General features: G+C 39.9%; 1 protein-coding gene across 1 annotated transcript in view; it reads right to left on the reverse strand.

The window, feature by feature from the left end:
- Positions 1-19,923, reverse strand: part of Cad87A (cadherin 87A) — a 104,504-nt gene that overhangs the window by 20,338 nt on the left and 64,243 nt on the right. Inside the window, exon 4 of the mRNA XM_012280126.2 lies at positions 6,649-6,704. Coding sequence (XP_012135516.1) covers positions 6,649-6,704 — 56 coding nt within the window. The remainder of the gene's footprint in view (positions 1-6,648; positions 6,705-19,923) is intronic.

Here is a 19,923-nt window from a genome sequence, read left to right on the forward strand (position 1 = left end):
AATGGCTGACCATAAACTTCCAATTTATTTGTAAAACCATACAGAATCTAATATGACTGTGGCAAAGTACCATCACAAAATGGCGGCCTACCGACACCAGCTACTCAGCTCAATATTAAAATCGACAAAGTTGAAAAGTTACGTCAATCAGCCATCGCATGTCGACTATGCAAGTTATAAATGTACCCGAACTCCAAATCGAGACGTGTTGAAAATTTAACTAAAATTGACGAAACTGCGTCACGAGTCAAAATAGTGCAAGAGTTTAATCGTAGACCAAGCTGAATTATTTCAAGACCTCGTTTGAAATATTCCCAAGCGACGAATCTCTCCGGAAGATAAATAACGAATGAAATCGATACGGTTTAAAAATGATTCCAGCCGACCTTTCCATCCGAATTCCGTCCACGTGTGTGTCCGCGTTTCTATGTACGGTTAGAACGTAATCGAGGGCGGCGTTCGCGAGAAACTAAACGTTGCCCTTTGGGTGATCAATCGTACGCAGTCGATTGCAAACAAGTCGAGTTTCAATACACGCCGGCTGCGTTTCATTACCTCTTTCCCCGCCTGATTCGGCGCTGCCGCGAATGCCGGCCACCAAAGAAGCGTTTATTTCGGAACAGAACGGTTTTTCGATGCCCACCTCAAAGGACCATCAATTAGAGAGCGAAAAAAAGCGCGATGGATGCCGTGGGAAAAACGAGAATTCTGGTTGTGGTCGACGTGGTGGAAGAAATGAAATTTTTCTGTTAATTGTGGAGGGATATTTTGGGAATTTTTTTATTGGGGCATGTTGGGATTTTAGGGTGGGAGATGTGGGAGTTTGGGGGTGTAGGAATATGGGGATGTGGGGAGTTTTGGAAGGGAGGAATTTCGGGAACGTAGGAATAGGGGGATATAGGGATTTGCGGAGGTAAGGATATGGGGACGTAGGGATATGGGGACGTAGGGATATGGGGACGTAAGGATATGGGGACGTAAGGATATGGGGACGTAGGGATATGGGGACGTAGGGATATGGGGACGTAGGGATATGGGGACGTAGCGATATGGGGACGTAGGAATATGGGGACGTAGGGATATGGGGACGTAGGGATATGGGGACGTAAGGGTATGGGGACGTAAGGGTATGGGGACGTAGGGATATGGGGATGTGAGACTTTGGGGACGTGGTGACTTGGGGACGTGGTGATTTGGGGACGTGGTGATTTGGGGACGTGGTGATTTGGGGACGTGGTGATTTGGGGACGTGGTGATTTGGGGACGTGGTGATTTGGGGACGTGGTGATTTGGGGACGTGGTGATTTGGGAACGTGGTGATTTGGGGACGTGGTGATTTGGGGACGTGGGGATTTGGGGACGTGGGGATTTCGGGACGTGGGGATTTCGGGACGTGGGGATTTGGGGACATGGGAATTTGGGAACGTGGGAATTTGGGGACGTGGGGATTTGAGGACGTGGAAATTTGGGGACGTGGAAATTTGGGGACGTGGGGATTTCGGGACGTGGAAATTTGGGGACGTGGTGATTTGGGGACGTGGGGATTTGGGGACGTGGGAATTTGGGGACGTGGGGATTTGGGGACGTGGAAATTTGGGGACGTGGGGATTTCGGGACGTGGGGATTTGGGGACATGGGAATTTGGGAACGTGGGAATTTGGGGACGTGGGGATTTGGGGACGTGGAAATTTGGGGACGTGGGGATTTCGGGACGTGGAAATTTGGGGACGTGGGGATTTCGGGACGTGGGAATTTCGGGACGTGGCGATTTCAGGACGTGGAAATTTGGGGACGTGGGGATTTGGGGACGTGGGAATTTGGGGACGTGGGAATTTGGGGACGTGGGAATTTGGGGACGTGGTGATTTGGGAACGTGGAGATTTGGGAACGTGGAGATTTGAAAACGTGGGGATTTGGGGACGTGGGAAATTAGAAAAAGTAGCAATTTGGGGTTGTAAGGACTTGGCAACGTATGAATATGAGCACGCAGCGATATGGGGACACCTGATTGTTGATGTTTCTTTGTTAATAACTTAAGAACGGAGCTTCAGATCCAATTTTCGTAAAGGGAAAAGTTGTTCAGAATCGCGAACCCAATTGAGTTATGATGTTAGGGGCACTGTTTGTGAGACACCCCGTTTACCCTTTCTGAAGGGGTAGGGACGTAGGGACAGGGGGACGTAGTTATCTGAACATAGTGGACCTGAAGACATATCACTCAGCCAATGTAGAGATTTGAGGGTGTACAGACTCCCGAGACGTTAGGGCTCCCTAGATATAGAAACCCTCACATTTGTTATAAACAAATCTCGTCACAAATACCTCGAAAACCTTTCTTTAAAAAATGAAGCCAAAAGATTAATCACACATTCTGAACTTATCCTTCCAGTAAAATCATAACCTCATCTTGTACCTATAACCTTACCCTGTATCTATAGCCCCACCTTGTACCCCAAGTCTCGTAAACCCTGAATTAATTTTTGTATATCTATTCTAAGAAGAGGAAAGAGAAAAACACGCGGGAACAGAAAATAATTATGATCGCGTTCGGCAAGGCAAATTATTCGGCGTGCCGGTATAAGGGAGGAACAGCGATTATGAGCGCGTTCGCAGCGCGAATGTCGAACAAAAGAGGAGCAGACAGGTCCTAATGAGAGAAAACGCGGGAGAGAAGGAATAATGGGGCAGGAGAAGGAAGGAAGGGAAACGGAAATGGATAGGGCAGGGCGAGCGGAGACGCAGACGGGCGTCGGCCGACCGGGTCGAAAAGGGTTTTAGCGGGTTGAGGAGGCGGCGGCGAGAAGAGTTGGCGCATCAATGGGCCAGAGAAACTTTTCAACCGATCAACTGTGATCGAACAGACGCGTATTATTGAGCGAGCGACGCATTATCCGGTAATACGGCCGACTGCATCCGAGGTATTATTGGAAACTCGTTGCTCCTGCCTCGACGAAGCTCTATTTAATAGGATCCTGAACAAATCTCCCGGACAGAAGCCGCATTCAGAAATGAAATAATAATATGTAAGGAGTGATTGATGGAAGATTCTGCGTTCTCCATTACGATACCGGATGAATGCTGATGATATTAACTGCTGCTGCATTTTCTGGGAAATTGAATTTTAAAATAAATGTAAAGCACATTAATTCTGTGTAGCGATGAAAAGGTTGCGATATATAATTTTGTTGAGCTACATTTATTCGTTTACAGTTGTCTTGGCGGTGATGGCTATCTTGTTTGTTGGCGGCCATCTTGGTGTTGACGGCCATCTTGTTTGTCTACGATCTGTGCGAGCGATCTCTTACGTTTCGTGTAATTTTATATTCATTGGTATATGGTACAAAATGCGTACGGAGAGATTGGGAACTTATTATATTTTCAGTTCTGAAATTAAAGAATTTTGAAATTTCGGAATTTTCGAATTCTTAAGTTCTCAAATTTTCAAGGTTCCGACTCCCTAATTTCCGATTTCCTAAATTCCCGATTCTCTCAATTCCCGACTCTCGAAATTTCCAACTCCTTAAATCCCCCACTCCATAATTCCCCGACTCCTTAAATCCCCAACTTCCTAAATTCCCGACTCCCTAAATTCTCGACTCCCTAAATCCCCGACTCCCTAAATCTCCGCCCCCTAAATCCCCGTCTCCCTAAATTCCCGATTCCCTCGATTCCCGACTCTCTAAATTTCCAACTCCCTAAATCCCCAATTCTCTAAATCCCCCACTCCTTAAATCCCCAACTTCCTGAATTCCCGACTCCCTAAATTCTCGACCCCCTAAATACCCGTCTCCCTAAATCTCCGCCCCCTAAATCCCCGTCTCCCTAAATTCCCGATTCCCTCAATTCACGACTCTCAAAATTTCCAACTCCCTAAATCCCCAACTCTCTAAGTCCCCCACTCCATAATTCCCCGACTCCTTAAATCCCCAACTTCCTAAATTCCCGACTCCCTAAATTTTCGACCCCCTAAATCCCCGTCTCCCTAAATCCCCGCCCTCTAAATCCCCGTCCCCCTAAATCCCCATAAAATGAAATAAAAATAAAAATAGTCTAATAAAAACAAAACTAAAGTAACTCATAATTCCTAAAAAATTCCAAAAAGTCACCCAACAGCTAAAAACCGAAAAAATAAAGGAAAAAGAATTGCGGAAAGGCAGAAAAATGTCTGGCAAGCGTAAGAAGAGTAAAATGTTGAAGCACCTAAATGTCACAGAGTATTCACCATCGGTAAACGTTCGATACACAAAAGGTGAGTTGTAACACTTGCAAATAAAGGTAGGAAAGTTAAGACGGTAGAAACGGAATCGGATATAGAGGAGAAATGCAGGCAAAAGCGCGGAGAAACGAAGGCAAAAGGAAGAAAGCGAAGGGTGAACAACATTTCTTTTCGTTGGAAAATCGTTCGCCGAGAAACGAAGCTGTTTTAAGAAGGAACAGCCAACAGGGAATGTGACAAGTCGCTTCGATAGTACAAGCTTCCTGTTTCCTGTACCGGAAAGGAGAACACCCTGTTCTTTTCGCTCTTGTATTCACCCTTTCTGATCTTTATTTCCTCTTGAAACAAATAGACAACATCTTCACAAAATGGCACTGCAAAATATGTACGTTCTTTCAGGGGGTTGTTTTCTGAAATGCTTCTACATATTTTCAAAAAAATATTTTGTTAGCTACAAAAATATGTGGACAAATATTTTTCATATTCTTTAATCAAATTTTTATTTTTGCAATTTATTTATACTTTCTTTCTAAATCACATTTTTATTTTAAAATATATTTGTCCACATATTTTGTTTATAAAAAGTATAAATATTTTTCAAAAATTAAGATATGTCTGCAAAAATGATTTAGAAGGAAGCATAAGTATAAATAAATTTTAGAAATAAAAAAAATTGTTTAAAAGAAGTGATTTGTTTTTTAGTAAAAATGGTTTGAATAATTTTGAAGTTAGTTTTTTAGAGGCACATATGGGTGATACTCTTGTAAGTTATTGTCAGGCATTTTGTAAGGTCTGGCCAGATTCGGACGTAGATTTATGAATTCGAGGACAGCAGATCCGCGAGGAGACACAAATGGCTTAAGGGAAGTTTTGTCCCAGCGTAAGAAACCTATCGATCAATTACCACCACCACGAACGACAATTCTTTAAACCAATACAAGTTCTCCCTTATTTTGCCGAAGTAATATTAGCAGAGACAAAACTTTTCGCACCCTCGATGTTTCCTAACAAGTATTGGAAGAATGTTTCCACGAGGAAAATTGTTTCTTGGGGGTGTTACAGGAGACTTATGTTATATTGCCATAATGGGAAATTTTTGGTGAGTGGGATTGGGAGATTTAGGGTTTGGGTTTTAAGGATTTTGGTATTCTGGGATGGGAGATTTAGGGATTTAATAATATCAAGTTTAGTTTTTGAATGTTCGAGGACCAGCTTTTTAAGTTTTCAAGACTAAGTCGGGAAATTTTTAAATTCGTAAATTTTGAAATTATGGAATTTCTAGATTTCCAAATTACTAAATTTCTAAATTCTCAAATTTCTCTCTTCCTATATTGCAAATTCCAAAATCCCCAATTCCCACATTTTCTAAATCTCAAAATTCCCTCTTCCTATATTGCGAATTCCTAAGTCCCCACTTCCCACATCCCCCAAGTCTCAAATTTCCCACTTCCTATATTGCAAATTCCAAAATCTCCAATTCCCACATCCCCCAAGTCTCAAATTTCCCTCTTCCTATATTGCAAATTCCAAAATCCCCAATTCCCACATTCCTTAAATCTCAAAATTCCTTCTTTCTATATTGCAAATTCCTAAGTCCCCACTTCCCACATCCTCTAAATCTCAAATTTCCCTCTTCCTATATTGCAAATTTCTAAATTCCCAATTCCCACATCCCCCAAGTCTCAAATTTCCCTGTTCCTATATTGCAAATTCCTAAGTCCCCACTTCCCACATCCTCTAAATCTCAAATTTCCCTCTTCCTATATTGCAAATTCCTAAATCCCCAATTCTCACATTTCCTAAATCTCAAATTTCCCTCTTCCTATATTGCAAATTCCAAAATTTCCAATTCCCACATTTCCTAAATCTCAAATTTCCCTCTTCCTATATTGCAAATTCCTAAATCCCCAATTCTCACATTTCCTAAATCTCAAATTTCCCTCTTCCTATATTGCAAATTCCAAAATTTCCAATTCTCACATCCCCGAAATCTCAAATTTCCCTCTTCCTATATTGCAAATTCCTAAATCTCCAATTCCTATATCCTCAAAATCTCAAACTTTCCTCTTCCTATATTGTAAATTCCTAAATCTCCAATTCCCACATCTCCAAATTCTCAAATTTTCCTCTTCCTATATTGTAAATTCCTAAATCCCCTAAATCTCACTCTTCCCTCTTCCTATATTGCAAATTCCTAAATTCCCAATTCTCACATCCCCAAATTCTGAAATTCCCCTATTAATAAACCCCCAAACTCGTACTTTAGTAGACTCTCGTTATATCGCCACAGTAGGAAATTTCTCATAACTCATGTTTAAAAATTTAATATCTAAATTTTTGAGATTCTGTAATTTCTGTAACGCAAATTTAGGGATTCACAAATGAAATATATTTCGCAAAACAAAATTTTTGAGTAAAAAGAAAACACTTACCAGCGCTTGTGGCCAGAAGAAATATCACCAGCATCGTAGAGAACTTCATAGAAAACCTGAAAATAGAAGAAATTATTCACAATTTGTCCAAAAAAATTTTTATAAAATAAATAACTCCAATCTTATACATAATAAAATACATGTTATTATTACATAACAATAATATTAGCACCGAAATTATTTTTATTGAATCTTTCAACTAAAAGTTTTCCCAGAAAGTTTAGTTTTGGTCCTAACAAGCTTATTTTGTCCCCGATTCTTCGGATGTTCCAGCACCGAAGGTAATCTGTGACATCAGTTGTTTTTGAAGTTTAAGACAACATCGAACTAACTATTCGTGTTAACCGGTTGTTGAGAATGAGCCGCAACCGGAATTAAGACAGAGTGGCTGGCAATTAGACATTTGAGAGATCGATGCTTCGAGAACATCGATTAGAAGCATTCGGTTCGCTACGATCCTCTGATAATTCAATTGATCGCCACAACCCTAGCCAACTTCAAAACTTAAAGTAACTAGTTGTTTAATAGTTTAACACGCGATTCAGCTTTCGGAGGCTGGGTAATTGGAATGCAAGATTAATTAATTCAGTTTTATTTAGATTAGGTTAGGTTAAGTGATACTAAGTGTATTAGTAATACTAAGGTTAGGTTAAATTAAGCTTGAGTGATTCTAAGGTTAGGTTAGATCTTAGAAATACTAAGGTTAGGTTAGATTAAGCTATTGTAATACTAAGGTTAGGTTAGATTAAGCTTTAGTGATATTAAGGTTAGGTTAGATTAAGCTATTGTAATATTAAGATTAGGTTAGATTAAGCTTTAGTGATACTAAGGTTAGGTTGGATTAAGCTTTTGTAATACTAAGGTTAGGTTAGATTAAGCTTTAGTGATATTAAGGTTAGGTTAGATTAAGCTATTGTAATATTAAGATTAGGTTAGATTAAGCTTAGTGATACTAAGGTTAGGTTGGATTAAGCTTTTGTAATACTAAGGTTAGGTTAGATTAAGGTTTAGTGATACTGAAGTTAGGTTAGATTAAGCTATTGTAATATTAAGGTTAGGTTAGATTAAGCTTGAGTGATACTATGGTTAGGTTGGATTAAGCTTTAGTGATACTAAGGTTAGGTTAGATTAAGGTTTAGTGATACTGAAGTTAGGCTAGATTAAGCTATTGTAATATTAAGGTTAGGTTAGATTAAGCTTGAGTGATACTATGGTTAGGTTGGATTAAGCTTTAGTGATACTAAGGTTAGGTTGTATTAAGCTTTAGTGATACTAAGGTTAGGTTGCATTAAGCTTTAGTGATATCAAGGCTAGGTTGGATTAAGCTTTAGTAATACTGAAGTTAGGTTAGATTAAGCTTTTGTAGTACTAATGTTAAGTCCGGCTTTAGTGATACTGAAGTTAGGTTAAAGTAAGTTTTTGTAATAGAAGGTTAGTAATCTGAAGTTAAGTTAGGTTAGGTTGATTTAGTAATCAGAAGTTAGATTAGGTTAAACCTTAATAATACTAAGGTTAGATTAGATTAAGCTCTCTCCGAAACCCCACAATCCCAAACAAACTACCATAAAACTACATAAATCCAGACGTTTTTGAACATTCATGATTCCGCGACAGGGGAAGAGCAGTCAGAGCGAAACGAATTGCCCCGTCCGCCACTCTGAATTCTGTATGTTTATGATTCTTTTCAGCGGTTCGGGCGTAGCTGGAAGATAGCCGGGCATAATTTAGTTGCAATTACACGGTTTTTCCTTGTTTACAGACGCTGGTTAGAAAACGTGTCACTACTTCCGCGTGGTACACGGCAAGTGCTCGTCCTCGTCGGAGCTTCTGCCCCAAGGGTGACCGAACAAAGAGAAAGTAGCTCAGACTCGGGCTTTTCACCGTGCCTCTGCTTTACTCCACTTTATTTAAAAAGAAAAGTGTTATGGTATTAGTTTAAAGTGTCGAAAGCACGTCGCCGTAACTTGCCAACTCCGAAAGATTCTTACCGAGATTCGAGCTGTACGACAGAGGTATTTGTTTTCTGGTAACAGAAGCTTCTTGGGGTGTTCATCAAATTTTTCAACTTTGCAAGTTTTGTGCTTGTGAGGGTTGATAAAGTGAGAAGTTATTGGATTCTGATAATTTTAAATTGGGATATTTCCATATTCATATCTTCCTGTATCCTTATATTTCTGTATCACTACTCCTTGTATTACTATATTCCTACATTTCCATATTTAAATATCCCTAGATTCCTACGACAACATATTTACATATTCCCGTATTCCTATATCACCACTCTCTACATCCCCACTCCCATATATCCCCATTCTCTATATCGCCACTCCCATATATCCCCATTCCCATATATCCCCACTCTCTACGTCCCCACTCTCTACGTCCCCACTCCCTATATCCCCACTCCCATATATCCCCACTCTCTATATCCCCATTCCCATATATCCCCACTCTCTATGTCCCCACTCCCTATATCCCCACTCCCAACATCCCCACTCTCTACATCCCCATTCCCATATATCCCCACTCTCTACATCCCCATTCCCATATATCCCCACTCTCTATGTCCCCACTCCCTATATCCCCACTCCCATATATCCCCACTCTCTATCTCCCCACTCCCTATCTCTCCACTCTCTACATCCCCACTCCCTATCTCCCCACTCCCTACATCCCCGTATTTCCATATCCCCATATTCCTACAACCCCATTTCCCACATTTCCACATTTCCCCAACTGAACATCAACACATACCTCCCCACATCGCTAAATCCCACATCCCCATATTTATTCGACGAATGATACTTCCGCGAGCCAGATAATAATTTATGTAATTAGGAACGGTACATCGATGTCGTGTATTGAGGCTCTCGAGTTACAGGGACGTGCTACTGTACGACGAGAATGCGCTATTACCACTACTTACCTCATATTGCCGACATGCAAACGTGTAAGCCCTTGTCTGGCGTGTACGGCAACGTTAATGCAATTGCGAAGATAACGTAATTAACACGTCCGAATTTATACACTCTCTTCGGTAAGAGCAACTGTATCCGGGATGTATATATATTCGGGCGCTTAGTCTACCCCTAATTTAGGATATGACATTATGTCATGCACCTCGATACACTTTACCATCTTCTTATTTTCGTATACGCACTTTCGATCAGTATATGATTTCATTTTGACAAAATATCTTAGAAATGTTAACTAACCTAGCCTAACAAGTTTGCCAAAACCTAACCTAATAAGTTATCCAAATCTAACCTAATAAGTTATCCAAACCTAACCTAACAGCTGCCTAATAACTTAAAACCTAACCTAACCTAAGATCCTCCCGTGTGGCGATTTCGTCCGAAGATATAATTCGGCAATATAACAAGAGGTTATTGGAATCACTGTCTCCGCGACTTAATTTCTCACCACATTTTTATACCGAATCCAATTAATCACAAAGCTCATTAAAAAGTTCCAAATTACCCAGGGCAGGCAAACTTAGCGCGTACCATGCATTTTGTCTGAGTTAGTAGAATTCGCAGACCAGTGTCTCACAAGGGAATTCGGATCGATAGATTCCAGCAACCGCGGTATGCTGCGGTGTTTAATTGATACTCCGTAATATTAAAATCGTAACTTCAAACGGGTCAAGTCCTTTGTACCATAATCAAATACCATAACATCCAATCTTGTACAAATTCAGCAGATCTGATGGAAAAATCGATGAGGTAAGAATGATTGTTTCGACATGGATGCTGATGATATTCACAGAAGCGTCATTTGCGAATAGAATAATAATCCTGGCAGGTGGGAGGGGCTGCTCTAGGAGTCATTAACTCGAATTAATTAATGGCTACGGACACAATCAAGGACCGCGACCATTTTGGATTTGGCTACCGTAATGAACTTCAATTTGTGGCTGCTTGTTATCCGCGATATTGGGATTTGCTAATTTATATAGAACCGTATTTCCATCGATCCTACTCTTAAAATGGTGGACTAATACCGAATTAACTTGGACTCGCACCTACACGAGTTTAGACAAGTCCTTGACTCTTTTAGAGAGATTTGTTTCTTTTATACAAGCAATTATTTATTATACAAGCCATTTGATCTCTTGTTAACTTTAACATTTGTTACTTAAAAATTATTGACCTTCATATGTCCTTCATGTTCATTCATAAACAGTCTGACAATATTAAATCAATTCCCCTTTGAAACAGAACAAGCTTCAGCCATTTTATTAATAAGTTAAATATTATAAATGAGGACAAGTATAGTTAAAAATAGACCACCTTGTATATACGTAAACTTCTATTATAACTTACTTGAATTTCCACTAAAAAAAAATAATATTCACTTAATGTATATACGTCAATACACATAAAGCACGAGTTCGCGCGTTTGAATTTCCCGCGCGTTCCTGTAAAAATGGCGGCCCTCACTCGGTCCGAGTACCGCTGTATTTAAACTTGATTTTAATTCATTTAAAGACACACTAAGTGAACAAAACGAAGATATACTCATACACAGCTGTTCCTATATTAATATATATTTATTTATACTTATATGCATTTATTTTAATTAAAATTGATAATATACAAGGTAACATGAGTTGCTCTAACCGATGCAGACTTCAGGATAATCATTTAATACGATCTGCTAATTATTGAAATCTACATGCGCGTGTCAGAAGTCGAAACAATGAGCAGACCACGATAATATAGATACACGGAAAGGATTGTCATGTCCGTGGCTGACATTCATCCTACAGATAACCAGTTTCCGCCGCGGGCGCTTCCTGCGACTCGAATGATGCATAACCGCCTCGAAATGGGGCCTTCATGAAATCACGCGAAACATATGCTGACTTTGGCAATATTGGACTTTCGGGGTCCTTTCTAGAAATTCTGAGATTCCTTAAAATTTTTTAAAATTCAAATTTTTGAGTTTGGATAATTTTGGTAATTTTCATAATTTGGGAATTTTAGGTTCCAAGACTTCTCTTCATATCGATTGCATCCTCAATCTCCCTCGTTAAAGACCTTTACCTACCCAAAAACACTCAAGCGGCCATATAACGAGACTCCACCGTATTTCGCAACGAAGCAACGTTACGAGGACAAAAATGAATACAAAATGTTATGAAATACGAAGATGCAAACTTCTCTCCAATTCATAAAAATCAGGTGAATTCTCCGTACGAGCCGTACATCAACACTTCCCAAGTTAGCCAAACCGGCAAAAGTCTGGCTTCCAAAAGAATCTGAAATTCCGTGATCAAAAAGTGTCGGACTCGTCGTAGAAACGTCCGCGATAAGATTCATGCAATTTTTGCTGAAACCCGGAGTGATGAGATGTATATTGTCTTGTCCGGGTCGTTCTTTCATGCCGGTGGTCGTCAGTGGTATAAGTGTAGCATACAAGCGTCGGTTCGTCGCTGTTGAATTGACCCGCACCACTGTCTACGGGTAGACACTTTCATTCATAGCCGAGAGCTTTTTATGAATATTAAATGTCGCCAAGTGGAATATCTCTGCGGGTTTCTAGATTGAACTACGACTTGCTCTGATCCGATGCGAGCATACTGGAGCCGTCATCTACAGCTATTGTTTTTATGAAATCTACGACGGCGTCGAATCGATCGGCCCGTGGGCTTTTTTAATATTTCACCTGCGGGTCCTGCGAACGATTTTCCTTGTGTATTTACTGGGAAACTTATATATATCTATATACCTTGTCAGATATAGTGTACAGTGTGTTCGTATGGGTATAGTGCATACTGCGCTGTGATTGACCGGTGTTTGTTTGTTAATAACTCGAGAACGGAGCTTCGGATTAAAATTTTGTAAAGGGAAAAGTTGTTCAGAATCGCCAACCCAATGGAGTTATGATGTTAGGGGCACTGTTTGTGAGACACCCTGTTCACCCCTTGGGAGGGGGTGGATTTGGGGATATGGGGAGTTAGGGATGTGAGGATTTGGGGATTTGGGGATTCAGGGATGTGAGAATTTGGGGATGTGAGGATTTGGAGACGTGAGGATATAGAGATGTGAGGATTTGGGGGTTTGGGGATTCAGGGATGTGAGAATTTTGGGATGTGAGGATTTGGAGACGTGAGGATATAGGGATGTGAGGATTTGGGGGTTTGGGGATTCAGGGATGTGAGAATTTGGGGATGTGAGGATTTGGAGACGTGAGGATATAGGGATGTGCGGATTTGGGGGTTTGGGGATTCAGGGATGTGAGAATTTGGGGATGTGAGGATTTGGAGACGTGAGGATATAGGGATGTGAGCCTTTGGAGATGTTTGGCTTTGGAGATGTGAGAATTTGGGGATGTGAGAATTTGGTAATGTGACAATTTGTGAATATGACAATTTGAGGATGTGACAATTTGGTAATGTGATCATTTCAGCATGTTCGCCTTTGACGATGTGACAATTTATCAAACTTATCATTCCGAAATATAAAAATCAACCCCTGCAGTAATTTACGAACCTCTACAACCGACAAAACTATGAACCTAAAACTACAAAAATTTAACAACGTCCAAACATAAAAATTCGTACAGTACATAGACGTTATTAAACGTAACAATGGATGAGCTATCGAGCACACTACTCCCCACTCACCCGCCATTTTTAATCTGGTCATTACATTAAAAGCGCCATCGTTGTTCCCCGAACAAGTATTCGTCTCCGAATGCCACATACAAAATTTCGCAATCCATCTGCAGCGTGTATCGATAAAATCGAACATTCATATCCAACGAGTCGTTTAACAGAATTTTGAAATACGATTTCGCTCCGTTGAAACTCAATAAAATGGTGAGTCGTCGAACATAAATGTGATGGAGGTTCTGTTATATTTAGACAGAGTAATATACGAGGTAGTAGTATTCGCGAATGATTTAATTGGCATCGCACTCATCGGTACATCGTCGATTCTTTCGGGAAATATTGAGAGTTTCCGAGAATTTGTGGAATTTGTTCGCAACGTTCTGCGAACGTAGTGTCGATCAGAACTCGATCGATGAAATATTTCGCTGTAGCTCGTTTTATTATTCTGGCTTGAAAAGAGAACTTTTATAATCCTTCGAGAAAGTCAATTCTTAAGTTTTGTGGAAGGCTTTCAGACTGAAATAATGGCGATCATTTTAATTTCAATATTGCTGAGAAACTAATTTAGAGATATAGGGATTTAACTTAACCTAACCTAACCCTTCAATAATTTTACCTGAAAATGTAACATGACCTAAGCTATTCTTCTCCAATAATTTCACCTGATAATCCAAAATGATCTAACCTATCTGACTTCAATAATTTCACCTGATAATCCAACATGACCTATTCAAAAATGAAAACCTAACAATCTACCAACTCTACACCAAGTCCAACCTAACCTGACTCGCCCTAATTAACTACGGAAAATATAAAGCGGGAAATTAAATGTGAAAGGTGACGTCAGTGAAGTTACACAGACACCGTGCCGCCATTTCGTAAACGGTCCAGTTAAGAAGGTTAGCATACTCCAGACTTCAAGAGGACGCAATATTCGAAGGAAATGGAAGTAAGATTGCGCGAAGATGTTACAAGTGTTATTATCTTATTTTAGTATCATCCGTTACAATCGTAAGACCGTTCACGATCATTCTAAACAAGTTTGCCGCTTAAACGTCCCGAGCCGTTCCGCTTGCCTGATGAATAATTTAGATGCAGACAGTAGTTTCATCTCACGCTAGCATGCTGCAACGTCGATGCACTCTAACGTTGCTCGGGTAACAGCTACCTTAATAATAGATGCAACTAGTTCCAGCTTTATTAAACATGTCTATTTACGCGGGTGAAGGTAGTCCGAGCGTGTCGTAACGCGCGACTACTGCCTTACGAAATAATTTTCCAGTTACCCACCAGAGACCGGATATGATTGTATAACCTTGTCTTCGCGAAGCGGTATCCACTTGCAACCGAGAAACATCATCCCTGGAACTGCGCACGGTTACCCGATACCGCACTCAGGAATGTGTCCTTTGTTGATTTTTGATCAGCGAGGATTTCAGGATCCTTGCTTCTCCTGTCGCCGGAAGGATTAGAGCGATTGCGGATTATAGATTCGATTACCTAGGGCTTGGCTTATGAGCTCCTGGAGACGTATTGGGACATTTTAATTTGCTGATTTGGGAATTTAGGGGCTGTGGATTTCAGATGGAATTTGGGGATTTGGGAATTTAGGAATTTGCAATATAGAAAGAGGGGGATTTTACAGTTTGGGGACGTGAGAAACAGGGAGTTAGGAATTTGCAATATAGCAAGAGGGGGATTTTAGAATTTGAGGACGTGGGAATTAGGGATTTTGGAATTTGCAATATAGGAAGAGGGGAATTTTAGAGTTTGGGGATGTGGGAATTGGGAATTTTGGAATTTGCAATATAGGAAGAGGAAAATTTGAGAGTTTGGGGATGTGGGAATTGGGGATTCTGGAATTTGCAATATAGGAAGAGGGAAATTTGAAAGTTAGGAAATGTGGTAATTGGAGATATAGGAATTTGAAATATAGGAAGAGGGAAATTTGAGAGTTAGGGGATGTGGGAATTGGGGATTCTGGAATTTGCAATATAGGAAGAGGGGGATTTTACAGTTTGGGGACGTGAGAAATGGGGAGTTAGGAATTTGCAATATAGCAAGAGGGGAATTTTAGAATTTGAGGACGTGGGAATTAGAGATTTAGGGATTTGCAATATAGGAAGAGGGGAATTTGAGAATTTGGGAATGTGGGAATTGCGGATTTTGGAATTTGCAATATAGGAAGAGGGGGATTTGAGAATTTGGGAATGTGGGAATTGCGGATTTTGGAATTTGCAATATAGGAAGAGGGAAATTTGAAAGTTAGGAGATGTGGTAATTGGGGATTTTAGAATTTGCAATATAGGAAGAGGAGAATTTGAGAGTTTGATTATGTGGTAATTGGGGATTTTGGAATTTGCAATATAGGAAGAGGAGAATTTGAGAGTTTCGGGATGTGGGAATTGGGGATCTTGGAATTTGCAATATAGGAAGAGGGGAATTAGAGAATTTGGGATCGTGGGAAATGGGGATTTTGGAATTTGCAATATAGGAAGAGGAGAATTTGAGAGTTTGATAATGTGGGAATTGGGGATTTTGGAATTTGCAATATAGGAAGAGGAGAATTTGAGAGTTTCGGGATGTGGGTATTGGGGATCTTGGAATTTGCAATATAGGAAGAGGAGAATTTGAGAGTTTCGGGATGTGGGTATTGGGGATCTTGGAATTTGCAATATAGGAAGAGGGGAATTAGAGAATTTGGGATCGTGGGGAATGGGGATTTTGGAATTTGCAATATAGGAAGAGGAGAATTTGAGAGTTTGATAATGTGGGAATTGGTGATTTAGGAATTTGCAATATAGGAAGAGGGGAATTTAGGAATTTGCAATATAGAAAGAGAGGAATTTTGGAATTGGGAATTTATGAATTTGCAATATAGAAAGTGGGGAATGTGAAAATTGTGGATTACAAAATATTAAAAATTTGAAATTGCGAAAATGTCCAAATATGACCCAAAAAAATATCAAAATTTCATCCTATAAAAATTTTGCAATGTACAAATCTCCCAAATTGTACGTTACAATGTCTCCCTATATCACCAATCGCGTCGCACCCATACATCAAGAGTACGATACAAATTCCGAATAAAAAGATTCAACCCTCGTAACTTGCAATTAATCCTAAAAGAACTGGGCTAAAATCGATAGGTAAAAATTACACGGTTAAACTATGCAATTAATCTAGAGGTAGTAAAGGAGGTAGAGGCAATAAATATCGAAGGAACGATGCAAATACAGGTGGAGGGTTCAATTAATAATCGGATTAGTATTTTTCGAATGGATAAGCCAATTACTCTCTTTGTTCCGGCGATAATTCACTTGGTCCCTGTCGAAACATAGTTGGCCGGCATTAATCAACGTCCAAGGGAAGTACGCTCGTGACCCCAGTTTCGGTTCAAGGAAGGATCGACTTTATCAACGACTTTATCAGGATAATCGAACGGAGTCGGTCAACCAAACTCGGCTCCCCCAGGAAAATACACCATCCTTAACGAAATGGCCGTTTATCGAGCGACCAAGCTGACGAAGTGACTGGTTCGGTGTCCTATTCGTCGCCACCGTAAATCACCGGCGATATAATAGACCATTCGCATCGGTAACCGTGAAAATTGCTTCTCTCGATGCCTTTCTGTGTTGTTTGCCATTTAAGGGGCTTTAGAATGGGTTGGTATTAGGTTAGGGCTGGGGAATGATCAACTGAGAATTAGGCGAGGTTAGGATTAGGTCAGTATACGCTGATGAATCATAGATGAGGTTAGGTTAAGATTAGGTTATGTTATGATGGATGATCAACTGAGGACTGAGTTAGATTAGGATTAGGTTGGGGTACGTTGATGATGAATCAAAGGTGAGCTTAGGATTAGGTTAGGATACGTTGATGGATGATCAACTGAAGACTATGTTAAGTTAGGTTAGGTTTTGGATTGTCAGATAAAGTTAGTGGAGAAGGATAGGTTAGGTCATGTTTAAATTGTCTGGTTAGATTGTTGAAGGATGGGTTAGATTATACTGGAGAGTCTGGTTAGGTTGTTGAACACGTTAGGTCATATCTGCTTGTCTGGTTAGGTTATCAAAAAAAAGCAAGTTAAATTATATTGTGCAGTTAGGTAAAATCCCCTCCCAGTCACCAACAACTACCAAACTCCCAAATCCCTAAACTCTCGCTATATTGCCGTTTCCCAGAATGCCTCCCATACAATCGCAGTCCACGTAGAACATCGGTAGTCCACTCTATTATATCGGAAACATACGTAAGTACAAATGTGTAGCAATTCCCTACGGAATTTACAGAACTAGAGTCATTCCACAGTTTCCCCGCCCCCCTGTGTCGCGACGTTTGTTCTTTGCGTCGTGTCGGTTGCAAGTATTCACGGCGTTCTACCACCCGCCGGTTTCGCACGCACAAAGTTTAATCCATAGGGAATTTCCGGGGCGGCGCGACTGCATTCCACGGCCGAACGGCTCTATCAGATATCATGGACGTACCTTTGAGCCGGCATACATAGTGGACCGATTACCACGTTCGATCCTCGCGGACCCTTTGAAACCGTTCGATCAAAATACGATTATACCGTCTCTCATTATCAACGATACGGCTGGCTCGTAGCAACCCTCGATAATGAAACGCCGCGGCCCTGCGTCGCCATCGCTGTTCGAGGTTTTCGATCTGATTAAAATGCATGGCAATTTATACGGGAGACGCTGGAATATTTTCCTGCCAGCGGGATTTTTAAGCTTCTTACTCGATCGAACGGTCCATTTCGCGTTCGGGGAAATATCGGTGACGGTATTTTTAAACTTAGAACGATACGGCAGCTGTACGTAAAAACCCGCTATAGAACGGTAACGATATACCGTGCTCGTAAATCGAATCGATTACCGTTGCCGTTTCACTGAATCACCGGTTTCGTTCAAATTTTCTACGACTATAAAGCGCAACAAGAAGAATAATCTTGTATGATCGTGGAGTGCAATTCTCTGAAATAAAGGAAAAATAGTGGCGAGTTTCGGTATCTACCGCGGCCATCATTAGTCACGTGACAGGAGAGATTTGTGGCGCGCGATTTGAAACGCGTAAAGTGATCAGTAAATTGTTCGTTATTATTTACATTAAATATATCATTATTAATGAAGTTAATATACTCGTTTGTTTATTGTGTACACAGTACACTTGCTACACTGTTATTAATATCAATTAATTAGAGCATCATTAGTTACGTGACATTAGGTTATGGCGCCCAATTTGAAACGCGTAAAGTATCATTAAATTGTTTATTATCATTTACATTAAAAATATCATTATTAATATAGTTAATATACTCGTTTGTTTATTGTGTACACAGTACACTTGCTACACTGTTATTAATATCAATTAATTAGAGCATCATTAGTTACGTGACATTAGAGGTTATGGCGCGAAATTTGAAACTTGTAAAGTGATCAGTAAATTATTCCTTATCATTCAAATTAATAATACAATTAATATAATTTATTCTAGTTCATTTACTGTGTACACACTATACTTGTTACACTAATCAATAACAATTACTGGCCTAAATAAAATAATAAAAATATCGAAATAACGATAGCTGTGCAATTTTTTTTTTTATATAAAATTTTTCTTCTATGCAGCAGTTCTTTGTGCGCACGTATTCATTTCACGTATTGAATTTTATTAATTAATTACTTGTGACTCGGATGAACCAAATATTGTTGTTTGTTGATTGTTCGTGAGGATAACATATTTTCTCAACAAAATTCCGTTATTATTTCATGCACGCGAAATTAATATTTGCTATAACAACCGGTTCAGCAAAATGAAATGGTGTCGCCCTATTCATGCATTTCACGCTTAAACAACAACAAAAGCGTTCACTAATTGCAAACTGGGAGTACGTATATACATATCGGTGAGGTTGCTTATATAATGTATAGAAGCTGGTGACTCAGGAATAATTTTTAGTGGGAGACGAGGTGGGGGAAGGTAAGTGAAACTCTTGTACTTTCTTAAATTTTTGGGTTAAGGAATTTATAGGTCGTTTTTAAATTTTTTGGTTTTTAGGGTTTTATGCTTGTGGATTCTCAAGTTTATATGTTTCTAAATGTACAAGTCTCGAAAGCTTTAAATCTCCAAATATATAAAGCTTCAAAACTACAAAACTCCAAATGTCCAAAGCTCCAAAGATCCAAAACTCCATGTCACCAAATCTCCAAATTCCTAAATCTTCAATGTCACACAACTCCAAATTTCCAACTCTCCAAATCCCCAAATTAAAAATTCCCAAATCTTCAAATCCCCAAATCTCCAAATTCCCAAATTTCCAAATTACCAACTCTCCAAATCCCCAAATTACCAAATTCCCAACTCACCAAATCCCCAAATCTCCAAATTCCCAAATCTCCAATTCCCAAATCTCCAAATTCCCAACTCTCCAAATTCCCAACTCTCCAAATCCCCAAATTACCAAATTCCCAACTCTCCAAATCCCCAAATTACCAAATTCCCAAATCTCCAAATTCTCAAATCTCCAAATCCCCAAATTACCAAGTTCCCAAATCTCCAAATTTCCAATTCTCCAAATTCCCAAATTACTAAATCCTTAAATCTCCAAATCCCCAGATCTCCAAATTCCCAAATCTCCAAATTCCCAAATC

Source organism: Megachile rotundata, chromosome 16 (assembly GCF_050947335.1).
Source record: "Megachile rotundata isolate GNS110a chromosome 16, iyMegRotu1, whole genome shotgun sequence".
Classification (NCBI taxonomy): Eukaryota; Metazoa; Arthropoda; class Insecta; order Hymenoptera; family Megachilidae; genus Megachile; species Megachile rotundata.